General features: G+C 38.6%; 1 protein-coding gene across 11 annotated transcripts in view; it reads right to left on the minus strand.

The window, feature by feature from the left end:
- Positions 1–282: 282 nt before the first annotated feature.
- The window catches only part of ZC3H13 (zinc finger CCCH-type containing 13), a 48,668-nt gene continuing 31,352 nt past the window's right edge, over positions 283–17,598 (minus strand). For 9 of the 11 annotated variants that reach the window (XM_068929784.1, XM_068929781.1, XM_068929780.1 and 6 more), the window contains 10 exons: positions 16,687–17,151; positions 15,431–15,613; positions 11,875–12,418; positions 10,670–10,773; positions 9,237–10,256; positions 7,658–8,167; positions 5,309–5,464; positions 4,183–4,383; positions 1,181–1,344; positions 283–773 (listed from right to left, as the gene is read on the minus strand). In XM_068929784.1, coding sequence (XP_068785885.1) covers positions 603–773; positions 1,181–1,344; positions 4,183–4,383; positions 5,309–5,464; positions 7,658–8,167; positions 9,237–10,256; positions 10,670–10,773; positions 11,875–12,418; positions 15,431–15,613; positions 16,687–17,151 — 3,518 coding nt within the window. In that variant the 3' untranslated portion in view covers positions 283–602. The remainder of the gene's footprint in view (positions 774–1,180; positions 1,345–4,182; positions 4,384–5,308; positions 5,465–7,657; positions 8,168–9,236; positions 10,257–10,669; positions 10,774–11,874; positions 12,419–15,430; positions 15,614–16,686; positions 17,152–17,598) is intronic. The other 2 variants (XM_068929791.1, XM_068929782.1) reach the window with 1 other exon arrangement.

Below are 17,598 nucleotides of genomic sequence, written 5' to 3' on the forward strand. Positions count from 1 at the left end.
GAAGTTCTTGCTTCTTTCTAACAACAACAAGGGGAGCCTTAAGTGACTAGACTAGACACTGGTGTCTCAAAATAACAAGAGGTAATCTATGCTAAGGATGGAAAGGAGCTAGAGTTTTATCCAAATCTAGAACCACACCAGGGACTGCTCTGATGAGAAAGTGATTTGAAAAGTGGAGGTAGACAGACTCCCAGGAAGCAAGCCATTTTAAAAGTTCCATGTATTGAGGGATCAGAGCGATGGTAGCGAAACCCCATTCATAACGAGGAAAAGAAACACAAACAGTTTTCTTCAGTTTAATATCAGGTGGTGTTATAAACTGCTAAAACCAGACATCTTCACATTATTACACTTGCTGCACCATAAAACGGGTTTATGTTACACTGTAAGATTCAATATTATAAAACTTGCAGAGAAATGCAAACGAAAGTCTTTACTTTTTACCACTTTTATTCACACCTAAACCCCCTAATTCTCTTCGGTGTAAGAAGAGGGTCTTTTCCTCCATGTTCTACAGCTGCTTTCCAGCCAACCACTTCTAAACATCAATAGCAACACTGGTAGTGGAAAATCAACGAGAAAGTGCTGTTGCAGCCATTTGCTTAAGAAACACACACTTCTTGCTGGACAGCTGGCTGTGGAATTTTACCATCTTCTGTCTTTTCTTGCCCAGAAGCTTGGCACACAGTCTTTCTTTTGAATAACCGTAGACTCAACCGTAACAAGTCACTGTCCATTGCTGCAGGATTTGTGTAAGTTTGTTTTGTTGCACCCTGTTGAAATTAAAGAAAGAACTTAACTTGGAAGAACAGAATCTTATAATTCTTCCAAAAGTCCACAGGATCTTAAGCAGAAGAATTATTCAAGTTACCTTTGGAACTGTATTTTAACTCATTACTTTAATAATATATTCTCTAAGTGCAGACAGTATAGCTCCAGAACGTAACTCCAAGATAAGAAACTGCACTTATCTCTAATCACAATCTTAATCTCTCAGACCAAATAAAAAATAAAAACCCTATGACCTGTTTCAGTAAGTCTTTTCTCCATTATTCAAAGGAGCAGGTCAGTTCCAGAACAACGAAAGGCTAATACCAAACTAATCTCCCAAGAGAAATATTTTTCAGAGCAAAATTTGTGTTTCCCCTATTTAACCAAGCTCTATAAACGAAGCGCTTGCCTTTTCGTTCTTCATTAGCTGCTTACGAATTGCAGAATCCCTTCTAAAGCATAGCGCTTTACAGCAAGGACCCAGGTTACTGAGAAGACCTGCTCTCTCTTCTTTTCGTAGAAGCGCAGCCATATTCAAGGCCCCCAGTTCATGTTCAAAAAGGTTTTCTGCATCTAGAAAGAGTTGATATTTGTAAAGATCAGCATGTTCATGGTATTTTGGAAATGGCAATAGGCAGAACTATGAATTTAATAAAGTTAAAAACAATCCTATAAGAGATTTAACAACTCCCTTAAAGTCTTACTATTTGTATTTCTGCCTTTTAAACAAGGATATAAACAAGAAGAGTGTATGTGCCTGGACAGCAGCTTACTGATTTAATCACTCTTTCGCATAAAACAGGAATGTAATGAAATAATTGAAAGAATTATCTTAAGTAAGATATGTAGCAAAGTCCAATCCAGTCATCTTTACGAAGTAAAGCATCCGATGTTTAGCAGACACTCTAACGCACAATTACAGATATCAGCAAACCTGGGGAAAGCTTAACTTCTAAAAGCAAAACATGCGACAGCAATTTGGCAGAACGCACATAGAATAGAACAAGCATATATTTTTAATCCATTCTGATCTTCTCACGAAGCTGAACAGAACCAGTTTTGAAACAAGGTGAAAAGAAACATAAAAGTAACAAGAAATCAAGGGCAGGGGAAGGATAGCTGAACTAAAGTCATCAAAACAACTCCTATGGACAGTCAACAACTCGAGTGACAAGACACCAAAAAGGCCACTTCAAAGCTAACACTATCTGCTCGTAGAGTTCTGCCCAGGTGCTCCATGCTGATCGTATTTGGTAACTGAGCATCTGGATCCTTAGAGAAAACAACTGCATTTAACAGATGAGGGTAAATCAGGTACAAATCTCACTTCCACCACATACTACAGATTTTTGTTTCTAAAGAAACGAATACAAACAAAAATTCCAGAAACAACCTATCGTTTCCTTTTTCTGCTTTTCAGTGTACCCCCAGAAACTGTTCATCCACAAATATGAACAAAAAGAAAGAGAAAACCAAACTCAGAAGAAAATAAGAGGAACACAGAAATCGTAACACCACAGAGAAGACCAAAGTGAAAATACCACATTGTCACTGTAACACAATGTGAACGCCTAGCTTAACTTAATTCACTTTTCAGGGCACCAAAATTTGTGCCATAATTGAGAATGAACACACCTGTACATGCCTGTTGAGACTATACATGTCTGAATATACTGCCTGCCAGCAGTTCTACATGTAGTAACTTAATGATTGACACTATGCACATACCAAAGGGAAATTGGAGGCACTTAAATCCTCTCTCCTCTCCAAAGTTCTGCTGAACCTGCCTACACTTAAGATGACCCAGAGGCAGTGCTGGAGAGTCTCTTATCACACCACTCCTCTGGTCTTTCTTTTTCTTTATAGAGAAGCATTCAAGGACCACAGGTTATTTCACGTAGCATTTTAAATAGCCAGTGGAGTGATTCTGCACTCCAGTTTCTGTTGCAAGGAACCCCTGATATGATCCAAGCATACAGGAAAATTATAGCATACAGAGAGAGAACTTACTTCTTTGATAGTTCATACCTTCACTGCCAGACAGCTCTGCAGACTCAAGAAGATACAATACTGCATCAATTACGCTCACGTAAATTTCCAGGCGTAAGAGCTGGAATATTTTTAAACTGAAACACGCTCATGTTGTATAGGAAAAGAAAAGGCTGTAAGTGCCCCCAGCAACATATGCAGTGGGACATCTGCAATACTAATGCCAAGTACACATGTCAAATTATACTCTTTATGCTGCACTAAAAATTTTTGCATTTAATTTGGCTCAAAAAAAGTGGAAGCAGTAGCAACAGCCCACGATTAATAGTTATACAATTTAAATGGCTCATGCAAGCAGTGACATTCATGGAGATTAATAGGGCTGAGAGAAGCAAATTCACTTCTCCGCTGTGTGGAAGCAAACTTATCTGAAACTGCTAGGTTAACAAGACAGCAGCATGACGATTAACGTTGCAAAGAATTAAAAAGCCCTGTTTCAAATAAAGAGCTAAGACCTTACAGAGTCAGAAAAATCTGGTATTCGATAAAAACAGGGGTTCTACAGATAATACTGTAAGTTTATAATTTTCTCATATTTGTAACCTGGAATGCTTTGTATAGAGATCTTACAGAGAGCAAACGTTTCATAGTCCTAACAATTCTACTACGCAAGTTGTTGCAAGCAGCTCAACTGGACCCCAGGGCGCCACAGAAATTCAGCATTCTCTCTCGTGCGAAAGCCCTGCTTGCGCTACAGAATTATAGCGATCAGCATTGATATAGGTGATGCCCATGTTATTTAACTTGCAGAACTGGTGTTTTCTGCCCAAATCCTCCCTCCAAATGCTAAACCTGTGTATTAATTCATCTAATTCCACACTTCTAGCAGAAGCACCATATATGAATTTCACTAAGCTCCTCCTTCATTCTGACCCAGTAACTCTTATCCACACGTTTTGAAGAGGATCTTCAGAAGGGAATGTGCATGAGAACGTACGCAAGAATGTGCAGAGACCCTTCATACAAAATAAGAACATCTTATTTCTTGTTCATACTATTACTATTGATTCTTTGCAGAAGATCATTAGCTCTCCGAGATGCTGCCAATACACTTTAGGCCAGGAAAGCATTAATTCAGGATGGTCTCGTGAAAAGAATATTCAGCCAGGATGAAACATTTTTTCAGGCAATTATTCTAGACCTCCTCACCACTGCTGTAATTAAAACATTAAATTTGATTGACATGCCGCTGTATTACATTCACATAATTCTTCCCCAGTGCTCAGTATACACTTTCTATGGCTTTCTATATTGCAACATAGATCAATGTCTACCTTGAAACTAAAAATAACGAGCTAGTACAATTTCACAAGCATCTTCACTAAGCACAAAGAGACAGTTTAATCCTCGGGCAACAATTACCTTTAGGTTTTTCTAATGCTCTCTGGCAAGTCTCTTTAATTTTGGTGAAGAGTTCTGGTCCCGCCAATCGTTTGGAAATGCCAACTCTCAACATAACAGCACCTGGTGTGAATTTTAGGAGTGCAGCCCCAGGCTCCCGTGGTTCTTTTGGCTGCTTTGGCATAAGACTGGACCAATCCACATCTATTACATCTACAGGATCTGCAAAACACTGACAGTTAGCTATCATATCATCACCCCCTACCACCACACTATACGCTCCTGTCTCCTAAAAGCAACACAAATTAGATGAACATCATTCTGTAGTTCTCAGCAAAGATCGGTCCTTACACAGTTCAGATAAGTGTCACAACTCATTTAGATTTGTGGGGAAAAGGAGCATTCCTTAAATAAATTAATTAAAAAAAATTAATCCTTCTTGGATTTCAAAGGAAAACATTCTCTTTCATTTTTATAGCAACCTCTTTGTGAAAGGCTGCTTCACTCTGCTTAGTCAGCAGATTTGGACATACCACAACGCATTCACAAAAGTCACAGTGAAACTAAACGTGGTATAACAGGTCCAAGTTAAATGCTTAAAAAGCTAGCAGTTAGCTTTGGCTGTTGTTCTCTGCTGTAATGGCTCTTTCCAAAGGTGTGGTAGATTGTCACGTGGTTATTCAATTAACAATGTTTGCCTGGTACATTTATGATAGAAAATATGAACACGGATCATACATCCCAGATGACTTAACTGAACTTAGAGCAATTAGAAAATCCCATTCTTCCCGGCGGATTTGGGCAGAATTTCAATATGGCTGAAATCTGTTCTTAAAAAATTCATTCCAAATAACAATCAATAGCAAATGGGAAAAGCGAAAACATGTTTATAAATACGAAGCTTATCCTTCTAGCTACAAGCAAAAAGATAAATATTGCTTCCAAACACAGTTCCAGTACTCTGTTTAGTCACCTCTGTACTTCTCAGGCTTACCTGGCCATTTACCAGAAAAAAGAGCATAAACTTCACTCTCAATTCAGAAATACTGTCTACAGAGCATTACAACTTGAAAAGGAAGAAGTAGCATTAAACACAAACTGATCTAATCTTTATATTTAAGTAATTATAAAAGATGTTTTGCTATACTTTTACCAGGCATCTTCTCATCCTCCTGTTGATCTTCCCGCTTTTCAGCATCACCTGCCAGAATTTCATCCAGTTCATCATCACTGATCGGCTCGTATTCTCCGGCACCTGACCCCAGTGACTGTACATCATCAATCTTCGCTTCATCTTCTCCTCCTACAGAGACAGACACATACTTTAGGTTTAAAGCAATTATTCTTGTTTTCTAAACATGCTACGTAGGCTGCAAATGAGAGAGGTTCAGCAAATTAGCTTGTGAGCTTTTGGGGACGAGTATACTCAACGAGAAAAGAGGTGCTCACTCATGGAGACAGAGAAGTAATTCTTCCCACATACCATGCGACAGTTTATTACGACAGAGGCCTTATTCAGAAGAAATAAACGTTGATTGTCTGGCATGTAGTTAATAGTATAAATCTAAGTTAACATCACAGAGTCTTTCATGTTTTTGCAAAGAAATCTGAATTCAGGATTCAGTTTAAAGGGTCTGCTAGGGAAAGAAGCAGCAAACCTCCCAAATAATAGAAGATGCAAGACATCTGGAATGAAGTAATTTATCATTCACTTTTAGACTCTTTGTGGAAGTCACAGGAACCTGAAGGAAACTATGCTAAATTTCCTCAATCATTGTTACACTCCTATCCATCCACATATTAAATGTATATGTACTCATCTATATACTGCATGCATAACAGCAAAGAGAAGATAAATGTATGTTCCTTAAAACCAGTAAGCACAAGACATTCGATTTAAAAGCTGAATTTTGCAGTTCATGAAAAACATGTCTGAAGGTTTGTCCTCACCTCCAAGATCACAAGATCCAATTCAAGCATTTAGAAACCCTACTGCTCCAAATTCAGGCTTTCTTAGGGTATGAGTTTCTAGACCAAGGCACTTACAATCAGTTGCACATGACAAACAAGACAGAATTTACACAAGTCCTTCCCCTCTAGATGACTATTCTAGTATCTTCTGCCTCCCTTACCTGGAAGTAACACCACTTCTGTGTTAAGTTGCCCTAACAGCTCAGTTTGTCTGGCTTTGTAAAAGCTACAGGGGGAAAAAAAGAAAAAAAGAAACAACAAACAAACAAAAAACAAACCTCAACTAACCTAAAAATCAGCATGGAGGAAAAAAAAAAAAAAAAAAATCAAGTAAAAGACATCTAGCAGAGTGCAAGTCAAAAAAAACTGGCAGGGCACTGGAGGAAGCATATAGTATCTTGGGCAGCATTTAAACCTACTCTTGCAGCAAACACACTACGGTTCAACACATTATCATAATTAACTAAATGTGTAAGGAGTTAATTACTTATGATACAGTTCCTATTGAGAAGGACACAAACAGGATCAAAGTCCTGCTATCCTGTATAAAGCTACAAAAGCTTAACAACTCATTTGTTGTTCTTTCCGTTCGTGAATGCTTCAGGCCTTACCATCCCAATTAGCAAAAATTCCAAATCCTACAAAGCCTCCCCTCAACAGATGTTTGAGAAGGTAACTCCTCAGATCACCATAAAAAGAATTTACTGAACATAATTGAAACATGCACCAGTTACTCTGGATCCCAGACTCACGTTGCTTTTCCAGTTCTTATACTGGTTAAGGCTACTTTCCCATACGCCCTCTCCATGCAAAACTCCAGCTGTTTAATCTAGGTGTCCCTCACTGAGTTTGATTTTCAGTGTTTGCCTCTTTCTATACTTTATTTATTAATCCTAAGCATGCTTTTTCCAGTATCATTAGGGCCAGCAAACTGAAGCTACATTAAATGTCATACATACATTTCACCTACAAATCAGATAATCACTTCTATGATAATTGGCTCTGCACCCCCTCCTCTCCCACCCTGCCCCCCCTAGCAGTTCCAAGTCAACAAGTTTCTATTTTTTAGGACCAAGAAAAACAGGCAGAAGCTGCTTAAGGAACAATCATCAATTTTTCTTATTTAAAATGCATCTTTGGCAACAATTTCTCACTCATTACCTAGCACTTCCAAACGAAGAAACAGATCTTATAATGGCATAACAGGACAAAGCAATTTTGTGTGTTATTCTTTAGCAAGCTGACTATTCAGAAATGCTACACCTTGGCAAAATTATACCTCGTATCATTTATGTTTATTTGTCTCAAGGTTTCTTTAGAAATTAACACTCATTAATATTAACACAACTAAGATGCTTGTCAGAATGCTCTCACATTGTATCTTCTACAGTAGAAAGGCCAGAGCAAACACGCATTTCAGAGAGTAACCCTTCAGTAGAAAGTCATTCTAATACAGCTCAGCATTGTGCTGAAAAGGAAAGAATAAAATATTTGATTTCCCAGGTTCTTTCCCAGAATATCTCACCTTCTAAACTCTCTACTTTTTCCGCCTCATTTCCATCTTCAAACCCTTGCAAAGGTCCTAAATCTTTGTCTGTTCTTTCCTTCTCTGAAGCTGCAGCATCCCGACACACACCATCAAACTCCTTTTCATGATCTCTGTCCAGTTTTGTTTCACTGTGTTTTGTTGATTCCTTTTGAGAGGAAATGTCAAGAGTTCTGTCTCTATCTCTTTCAGCAGTATCAGGTAGTTGCCTGTCTCTTTCTCTGTCCAGCTCCCTTCTTTTTTCCCTCTCTCTCTCTCGTTCTCTGAGTCTCTCTCGTTCCCTGCTCCTTGGCCAATCTTTGTCAACATCTCGATCCCAATCTCTCTGTCTTCCCTCTCTCCTGTCTCTGTCTCGTTCTCGATCGTGTTCATGTCGATCACGCTCCTGAAGCCTTTCCCTGCTATCGAAGGACCCAGATCTGGAATGGACTTGACGATCCGATTCAGGAGAACTTCTTCTTGAACTGTGGCTTCTTGAATCTTGACGATCTGAATAAAATATTTTAAATATATGCATGACTACAGCAAGTGAATGCAATACTGTTTTACTAGCATTTAAGCAGTAAACTTGACAGTGACTTTGAAAAGCATTACCTTGATATTAATAATGCCTTCAGATTATCTATAGATTTAACCTTACTTTAAAACATAAGGTACTTCTCCCACTCTCATCAAATATTTTTCAGTGGCTACTTCCTCCTATTACAGAAGCCAAACTGACAGTACCTCATTTATGCTGAAGGTACAAAATTTAAGCAAGAAAAAAAAAAGTGAAATTATTTTCAAAGCATAGTAATGCCTTGGCTAAGCAAACGATAACTTCATGAAGATGATTTCAGGCATATAGCCATGATGAGAATAACTGCATTTTTCTTCCTTCATGCACTACCAGAGCCAAATTGCTTTAGAAGAAAGGTATTTTTCCACTGATGCTGTATTTTAAGAAAAATGCTCTAGCCGTTTTCTTTACAAGAACTACAGAACTAAAAACAATTCAATTGCGATTATTTTGATCCAAAAAGACGATTTTCATACGCATTAGAAGCATGCCTAACAAGGACCAAGATTTACTGCAGTGAAAACATCTCCTGAGGTATAACGGATCTCTCCTAGATAGAAGGGCATTTTAATTTTGCATACATTTCAGAGTTTCCATATCAAAATGAATGTTAATAATGAATTTAAAAACATTATTTATCTAATAAAACTACCTCAAATGTTCTGTTAGCACGTGGCTTTTTTCCTTTTATGAGTTTCATTTGCCCCACTAATTACTTTATCCTCCAGACAGCATGAACTGCCAAATCTGACTGAATATTTTGGGGAAAACAAAGTGGTAATCCATGCCCACTGAGGATCAGCTTTTCAAATACGCTAACGCTTGCAGAAATCTTAATTCACTCTATTTTTACTATGAATGGCAGAGCGCCTCGCCTTCTCCCCTCACACTAATTACAGAAGAAAAGAGTACACGGCCATACAGGACCAATTTGGGATTTGCACCTTCTCACTTTCATACAGAATGACAGGCCAGCCTCACTAAGACATATCTTATTACCTGAAGATGTGCTGCGACTGGGTTCCCCTCTTTTCAATTGATCAATTCTGGACTTTCGTTCCCCAGTGATTTCTAAGCTTTTCTTCTCTCTGTCCCTGTCCCTATCTCTGTCTCTAGAGCTACTGTGCAGGATCCTTTTCCGTCCGGTCTGGTCATCTCCACTGCGATGAGCAGACTCATTGGAAGGGGATCGAAGTCTGCTTGAGGTATGGCTCCGATTGCTACCAAGACTGCTGCTGCGCTTCTGATCCAGAGGCTTACGATGCGGTCCATCTTCTATAGTAACATGAGGGGTTTCCACCTTTTCTCCCCTTGTCCTGTGACTTTTTCTATGGGAGTCCTCAGTGTTTCTTTCTGGAACAACGATGTCACTGCGTTCAGGAACATCTTCATCTGACCAGTCACTAAATGTTGTATCTTCTCTTTTTGGGGGGACTTCTGCCACAGCTTTCTCAGGTGGTGCTTCAATCAACTCTTCTTTTGTTACAGGGGGAGTTCTTGGGCCCTTTTTCTTTTTATGATGTGGAACAATTTCATCATCAGAAACTTCAGAATCACCCTTGGACCTCTTCCGTTTTTTCTCTACGTTCTTCTTTTTTTGGCCTTTCTTAGGTGAAAAGACCTGGTTTTCTTCAGTCGTTGATTCATTAGCGTATCTTTCCACCCCACTATCATCGTCTTTCTTTTTCTTTGTTGCTTTTTTCTGTACTTTAGACTTCTTCTTGCTGTCATCATGCATTCTATCAGATGCATCTCTTTCTTCAGAAGGACGGTGTCCGAGATTTTCCTGGATCCTGGACCTGGAGCCTTCTGAAGCATCTGGTTGTTCTCTTTGCTTATCTCCCGAAGAAACCCTTTCTTTAAATTCTGGTTCTTCATAACGCCGGGAGCTCTCTTTTCTGTCTGATTTCCGCTCTTCTTCTTTCCAGCGACTCTGTCTATCTTCTGTAACATGCGAGGGGCTCAGTGACCGGGATTCCTGTGGTCGCACAACCTGGCTCAGAAGTCTGTGCTTTTCATCTACAAAACGGGAAAAAGGATGTACTTGTATAGCTTAGGAAGGAGAACAGGTGAACATTTGGTATCTTGCGCATGCCAAAAAGTGTCAGTCAAAACAAACAATCCACTATTTCAGTTACAGTTCTCAAGCTTTTATACTGCTGTAGAAGCAACAGACAATTTCCATTTTGGTAAACATGCATCTTAAAAAACAAATGTGGAAGCCACTATCACCCAGCAACACTAACATACAGTGACAAGATGAAGATACAAAACAAATATAGCAACATAAAGAAAAACGGTACTGCACAGAAAAATAAGGGGAGGAAGACATTTTTAAAAGTTTAACCTGTGTTTTTTCTATTTAAGGTTGCAAGGTATCTTCCATCGTTAGGGGGTAAGCTACATCCTGCAGACAGCCCAGCCCTACTTACTTTTATCATCGCCGCTGTTGTAAGCATCGCTATCAGGAGAGTGCTCACGGCGACGTTTGGGTGACTGACGAGGACTTGGACTGCTTTCATTTCTGTGACGCTTCCTGTGGAACAAACACGTTCAGTCAAATTTCTTGAAGATTCGTATTACCAAACAAAATAAACAAAAGCATACATACGCAATAACTGAGTATCATCATCAATACAATCCCTGAAACATAAGCACCTCATACAGAAGATAAAATGTTCCAGGATGCCAGGAAGTTTTGCACCTTGTTATTCCAAAACTTCAAGTGCAATCACTTTTCTCTGTCATAATTACATGAGACACCTTAAACTAAAACTCACAAACTTAAGATAGCTGTCTTTTTTAATAAAGGATATGACAGACCACTGAAATCTTTCTTTTCCTGTGGCAATAATCCTGTATTAGATGATTCGTAAGATTACACAATTCTCTCACACAAAAGGACAATAATTATTTCCAAGCAAGGCAACCGTTCAGGACAAGACCGCTTTGTTTAATATTGATGCAACAGTGAGAATTTTATTGTATTAAATGAAGAAAGAACAAAGGTGAATCAACGCCATTACATTCTTTAAAAGGGAAGGGGGCCGGGAACAAACACACACCACGCGTTTAGATGGGATATAGTTCATTAAGTTTCTGTGGAACAGACGTTATCCTTTGAATTACTAAATTTTCAGTACACGGAGGCTATCAGTGCAGGCTTGAACAAAGTCATGAACACTGACCTAGTCAGCTGCCACCTGACCTGCCACTCAGTGGCAGGCAGTCTGCTAAAATCACAGGCAGTCTGCTATGCTATCTCACAGAATGCCTGCATTAATGAACGCAAGGCCCAAGAATATACTTGGAACGGCAAATGGCGTGGTCTGGCCCAACTATTAGCTCCCGAGCAGCTCCACAGTTTTGCACTAACAAAGCATCACACTAACTTTATTAGCATGGTCCAACTTCACCAACTGCAGGAGCTCAGACCCTGGTTTTGGGGACACCAGCACCAGCCACAAACATGCAGGGGACAGGTGGCTCCAGACTGGGCCTCTGCAAGAACAGGGCAGCAAGTTTCCTGCCCCATCTTCTCCTTCCTCCATGCTTACTAACTCACTGAAATTGACACTGAAGATATATTTTTTTTTTAAAACACACTTTGATTACAGTCACATTTATATCCACTCACTTGGATTTTCTTTCCTCATGGACATCTCTTGTACTTCTTTCTTCTCGGAGATCTTCTCTCTTATCCCTGCGGTCTTCTCTTCCTTTTTCTTTGTCATCCCAGTCTCTCTGACGGTCTCTTTCTTTATCCCTGTCCCGACCTCTCTCCCTTTCTCGTTCCCGTTCTCGATCTCTTTCTCGCTCTCGCTCCCTTTCTCGTTCCTCCCTCTCTCGTTCTCGTTCCTTCTCTCTCTCTCTCTCTCGTTCCCTTTCCCTGTCATGGTCCCTGTCCCTGTCACGATCACGTTCCCTATCTTTGTCCCGTTCTCTCTCTCTCTCTCTTTCCCGAGCACGATCTCGTTCTAATTCTCTTTCCTTCTCCCTTTCTCTTTCTCGGTCTCTCTCTCTTTCCCTCTCTCGATCTCTCTCTCTTTCTCGCTCTCTCTCCCTAGCCCTTTCATCTCTTCTGTCATCAGTCCGATCTACCCTTCGGTCTTCTCTTCTTTCGTCACGCTCAAGGTCATCACTTCTTCCTTGATGTCGTACTGGTGAGCTCGCTCTCTGATCTGTGAAGAGAATCAGCTTTGGTTGCCAGCTATTAAAAAGATATACACTACTTCCACTGTACTAATTAAAGACAAAAAACCCCTGTTTTGACAACCTAGGTATTAACTTACATTAAATAAAATGGAACTCCCTTCAGAACCTTGGAAACACTCTTGGGGAGGAGGAAGACAACAAAAAGCAGTACTAATTTCAAATTTTTTTTTTTTTTTAGTATTCAGGGAGTAGGCTTTCCTTATTTCAGTCAACAAAAAAATTTATTTTCTACCAGATTTTTCTGAATGGCTTCAAAATGTAATTAGATGCTTCACACCCTACCTATTATACTGTATTACTGAATGATTCGAAATACAGTATAAGAACTTGAAAAGCTCAGAATGACACTCATTTAAAAATGAAATATTAGATTTCTGCAGGCAAATATTTTGTTTTCCTTTCTAAAACAGCAAGAGTCACAGTTTTACACTCAAGCTATTTACAACACACAGTAAAAGTTATAGCAAAATAAGAAATACTGGCCTATCTCCTCAGAGGAGGAGAGATCCCTGCACAAAAATAAATACACAATCAAACCAAAGAGAAAGGGAGAGACAAAGATGAGATATGGGAAGCATAACTGCAAGAAGTTTTCACAGACATTCACTGCAGGTTCCAATTAGCAGCTGAATTTTCAAATATTCAAATAGTTGATTAGAGGCATGGAGAAAACTGTATGTATATAGAAAACTACTGTGATCCAGAAGGACGGGGAAACTGATTTAACTAAGAGTATTCTCAATGGACTTAAGGCTAAAACTTGGCTACATTTTATTAGTTGTATTTCAGATTTTTGGATTATTTCTCTAAATTCCAATTATTTCAGAACAATTTCTACACTGATGTTAACAGTATTTGAACAGCAAAAACCAACTGAACAATTCATCAACAATATATATTAAAAGCATTTTCCAGAGGCCAAGAATGACATGGATAGAGGTTATATTTTTGGTCCAGTACTCTAAGGCTGAGCGCACGTCTCTGTAAATCGAGACAATGTCTACCAGGGGCAGGCAGGCAGAGCTTGAACACTACTGAGTCAATAAAACACATTCTTCCATCAGTTTAATCATTTTTCATCTATGAGTGAAATAACAATAGCTTAATGCTCCCCTGCTACTTTTTTTTTTTTTTTTTTTGAAAATATAAGCCATGAGTCCATGCGAGTGGTTCCATGAACAGGTTTCACATTCTTTTAATGGTGCCTCTAACTTTGAAATACCACTTATTATGATTACTTAACATTAGATTTTATATAAAGTTCTGTAACTCTTGTTTATTATGCTAGTTTGGGTGACAATATTCTTATGTGAAGTAAAATACCTGGAGGTGTATTAAACAAGTAAATACGGGTATTTAACGCTTACATAACCGCATTCATGATTTAAATATTTAAAAGCGCTTTTCCTGTGGTCGCTGGGAACACCTAATAGTTGCTTTAGCTGAGAACCCAAATTCGCAAGTTTGTATTTTAAAATCATACTAAAAAGGTTCCATATATATGATAGATGTATCTACCAATCAAAACCTTTGTAACTCTGAAAAGGATTCACTGTTATAAAGAGATCTACGTTTTTAAGACAGAAAACACCAAACGCTATCTCCATTCAAGCTCTTCACATATTTTTATCTTGCAAGTGAAACTCAATCCATTCCAAGTGGCATCTCTTCCAGAAATTTCTTTGTTGTGATGATATATTTTTACCTCTAAGCTTTTTCTTCTTTTTATTAATGAAGAACTCGGTATGAGACAACAAATACAAATTACATTATAATGTAATAGGCAATTATTGGGAATGGGAAAGAGATGAAAACTAGTTTGCAAAAGCTACCTGCCAGGATACATTCAGATTGCAGGATTTTTGGCTAACAAAAAAAAAAAAAAAAAAAAAAGCAGCTGCAGATTAGGTTTCTGAAATCCTGCCTAGAAGACAAGAGAGAAGCTAAAGCAGAACCTTTCATAAGAACAAGCAATATAGCATTTATGTTTCAGTAGACCAAAACGCATCTTGCGAAGTAGCATCCCTTTGAAAAACTGAAGGTAATCAACAGCTAGAACACAGCTGTCACATCCAAATCAGAACTCTTCTAAAGACAGGGGGGAAAAATCTAACTTTATATTTATTCTTCACGGCTCCTCCTTTCTTTTCCCATGCTATTGTTATTTGCCTGACTCCTCCAGTTCCCCTAACTAATGAGCAATACACATATGCTCCAGAGTGGAAGTGGGTACTGAGTTCCTTAGAGACAAGACAGTAATCTTCGAGGTGCAGAAGTGTGACATCTATGTCTAAAAGGGTGTGACATCTATGTCTGCATACTCTTCCTACGATCACCAATATCTGTACCAATATTTATTGGCTATATATTATGGACCGCAGCAAAGTGTTCATTGATATTAAATTCCTCAGGTCAGTAAAATTTTGAATTAACTACAGATAAACTGTCATTTCCTTTAGTAGGCACACCTTCCTAAAAATACATTCAAATAATTTAAGGTACGGAAACACAATGATTCTACACAAACAAAATCAGTAATAACATGCAATAACGATCCTAAGCTCATGTAAGTACATACACATGGCAGGGGAGGGGGAAAAGAAGAGGAGATAATGTTTTACCTTGAAGTTGTATAGTGAGATCTCTTTAAGTTTAGTTTATTGGAAGTATACTTGGATGAATAAAAACAGGTTGCCAAAAATTCAGCCACAGGAGAGAGAAAAACACATAACACTCGAGTATAAACTGCCAGTAAAAGATCTTATTAAAGAAGTCACCTTACATCCAGGATAGGACTTGTGTCAAAGTGCAGTGTCAAATGAGTTATTTATAAACTGAGGAGGAAGAAAGATACACACACACATCCATATGCATACATATAAATATACACACACACACACACATATAATACACACACATTTGTGTCACATCTCCACATACATATACATACATATGTGTAATAATATATATTAAAATACCTCTTTCTCTGTTGTCACGCCTATCCCGTTCACCGTGCCTTCTTTCAAAGGAAGAATCCCTTGCTTGCTCTCGACTATCGTAGCGATCCCGGTCAGGGTAGCTACTCCGTGAATCCCAACTGTCATGGTAGTTTCCACTACTGCTGTGACCATCAGCCTGGGATCCTCTAGTCCCACGACTTCCTAACAGAGATACATCAATATAGAAGATGGGTTTCCACATATAAGAAACTCTACTGATGTTTTATACCAATTGAAGAAGTAATTTTTCAAAAACTTGTAGTAACCGTTCATGGAAATAAAAATTACAGTGTCAAACCCAACCAAGAACGCTTAAATTTCACACCTTTTAACTCTAAAGTTATTATAGAAGAAAACTCTGTTAACAAAAACTTAGAAAAATAAGAAGGTTATCTTCCAAAAACAGAATCAACACACTGCTATTCTGAACTGCTACAATTTACACCTTGGCTTCCAACAGCAAACTCAAGAATTTCTAAAACAGCACCACCTCATTAAGACACCGAGGTTTCCTGACTAGGAATAAAGCAGTCAAGAAACAATTCAACTGGTTCCGAGCAGAATACAAGCTCACAGACTATGCAGCAGGAAAATAAGCAGAGACCATTTTACAGTAAAAATTATATGGCATTTTCCTAATGAAAACAGCACAGTAAATCTGGAAGAGCCAAAATATATTTACTATAGATGATTAAAATGTGGCAAGTAAAACTGTTCATCTATAAAGCGCATCAGACTTTCAAAAACGCTGCCACTGATTAAAATCTTACTTTTTTGGTCAAGAAAGGGGGAGGGGGAAAGGGAGGGGAGATGATTTTTCAGGTACCTGCCTGGACATGCAGTTGCTTTTGAGAGAAGATAATTAACAGCTGCCCCAGACACTGAGAAACGCTGCCCCCTGCTAATCTTCGATTACGCTTCAGCCTTTATTTGTGTTTCACGGTCCCTGGGAAAACCCAGGGTGGCAGAAACATCAGATAGAGTTGTGAAGGTTTTTGTTTTTTTTAAATGATATAGCAGAATACCAATGCTATGCCACTTTAATGAATGGAGAACAGAGAAATGATATAACTTTAGCAGCTGTTCTGATTAATGAAAATAGAATCGAAGATAGCTTTAAAAGCATGAACTATTTGGCAGCAATTCAGTATCAAATATCAAACAAGATATTATGAATGCTGGTATTCAGTCTCCATCGATAAGGACATTTATTCATTTTTAAAATCATGTAATACCCTTGTCAGATAATTCTGGACCTCTGCCTCGACTTCTGCCAGTTCGGTCACTTCTGCTCTCGTTTCTAGAGTCACTTCTCGAGTCATTCCTTGTTTCAGAACGAGAGCTCTCTTCTCTGCCATGGGATCTTCCATAGCTGCGTGAGTCCTCCTGATATTGGTCATCCTTTTTATGAGCATCTCGACTCTCTCTGTCCCTGTAGTCATGCGAATCTCGTGTGGAACGCGAGTCTCTTTGATCACGACTGTCTTTGTTATCTCTGCTATAATCCCTCGTATCTCTGGAGTCTCGAGTGTCTCTGGATTCCCTTGGCTCCCTCCGATCTCTGTTATCTCTTGTCTCCCTGCGATCTCTTCCATCACGAGATTCTCTGTCATCTCTGTGATCCCTGGAGGTACTCTGCTCCTGGTCGTAATCACGATCATCTCTTGTTTCTCTCTCTTTTTCCCTTTTTCCTCTAGTTTCTAAAAAACGTTTAAAAGAATGTTACACACTTAGCTTAAACAAAGCAAACAAAAGTTTAAAAGACAAACAACACTAAAATAATACAGTCAAAATACACTTCTGATATACATGCAGAAACTTATAAAATCAGTATGGAAGAAGGATAAAATCATGCTGGGTGTCCACCTATATATTCAGGAAGCTTTGAAGATCTTTTTTGTGAAATTGAATCTGTGCTTTACAAATATCTGCTTGTTCAAAAGTGAATATGTATAATCAAATCTCAGACAGGTCAGAAAGCAAGCACATTTCAACAATTCAATGGTAAGATTATGCTCCTTTAAAGGCTACTGAATTCAAATGCTTTGTCATAGGAAGAGGTTTTCTTCTTACACATGCACTTGCTTTTACCACTTGGCTTTTAAGACCTCACTGCCTCACTAAAATCTTATTTTTTAAAAATTATT

Source organism: Struthio camelus, chromosome 1 (assembly GCF_040807025.1).
Source record: "Struthio camelus isolate bStrCam1 chromosome 1, bStrCam1.hap1, whole genome shotgun sequence".
Lineage (NCBI taxonomy): Eukaryota > Metazoa > Chordata > Aves > Struthioniformes > Struthionidae > Struthio > Struthio camelus.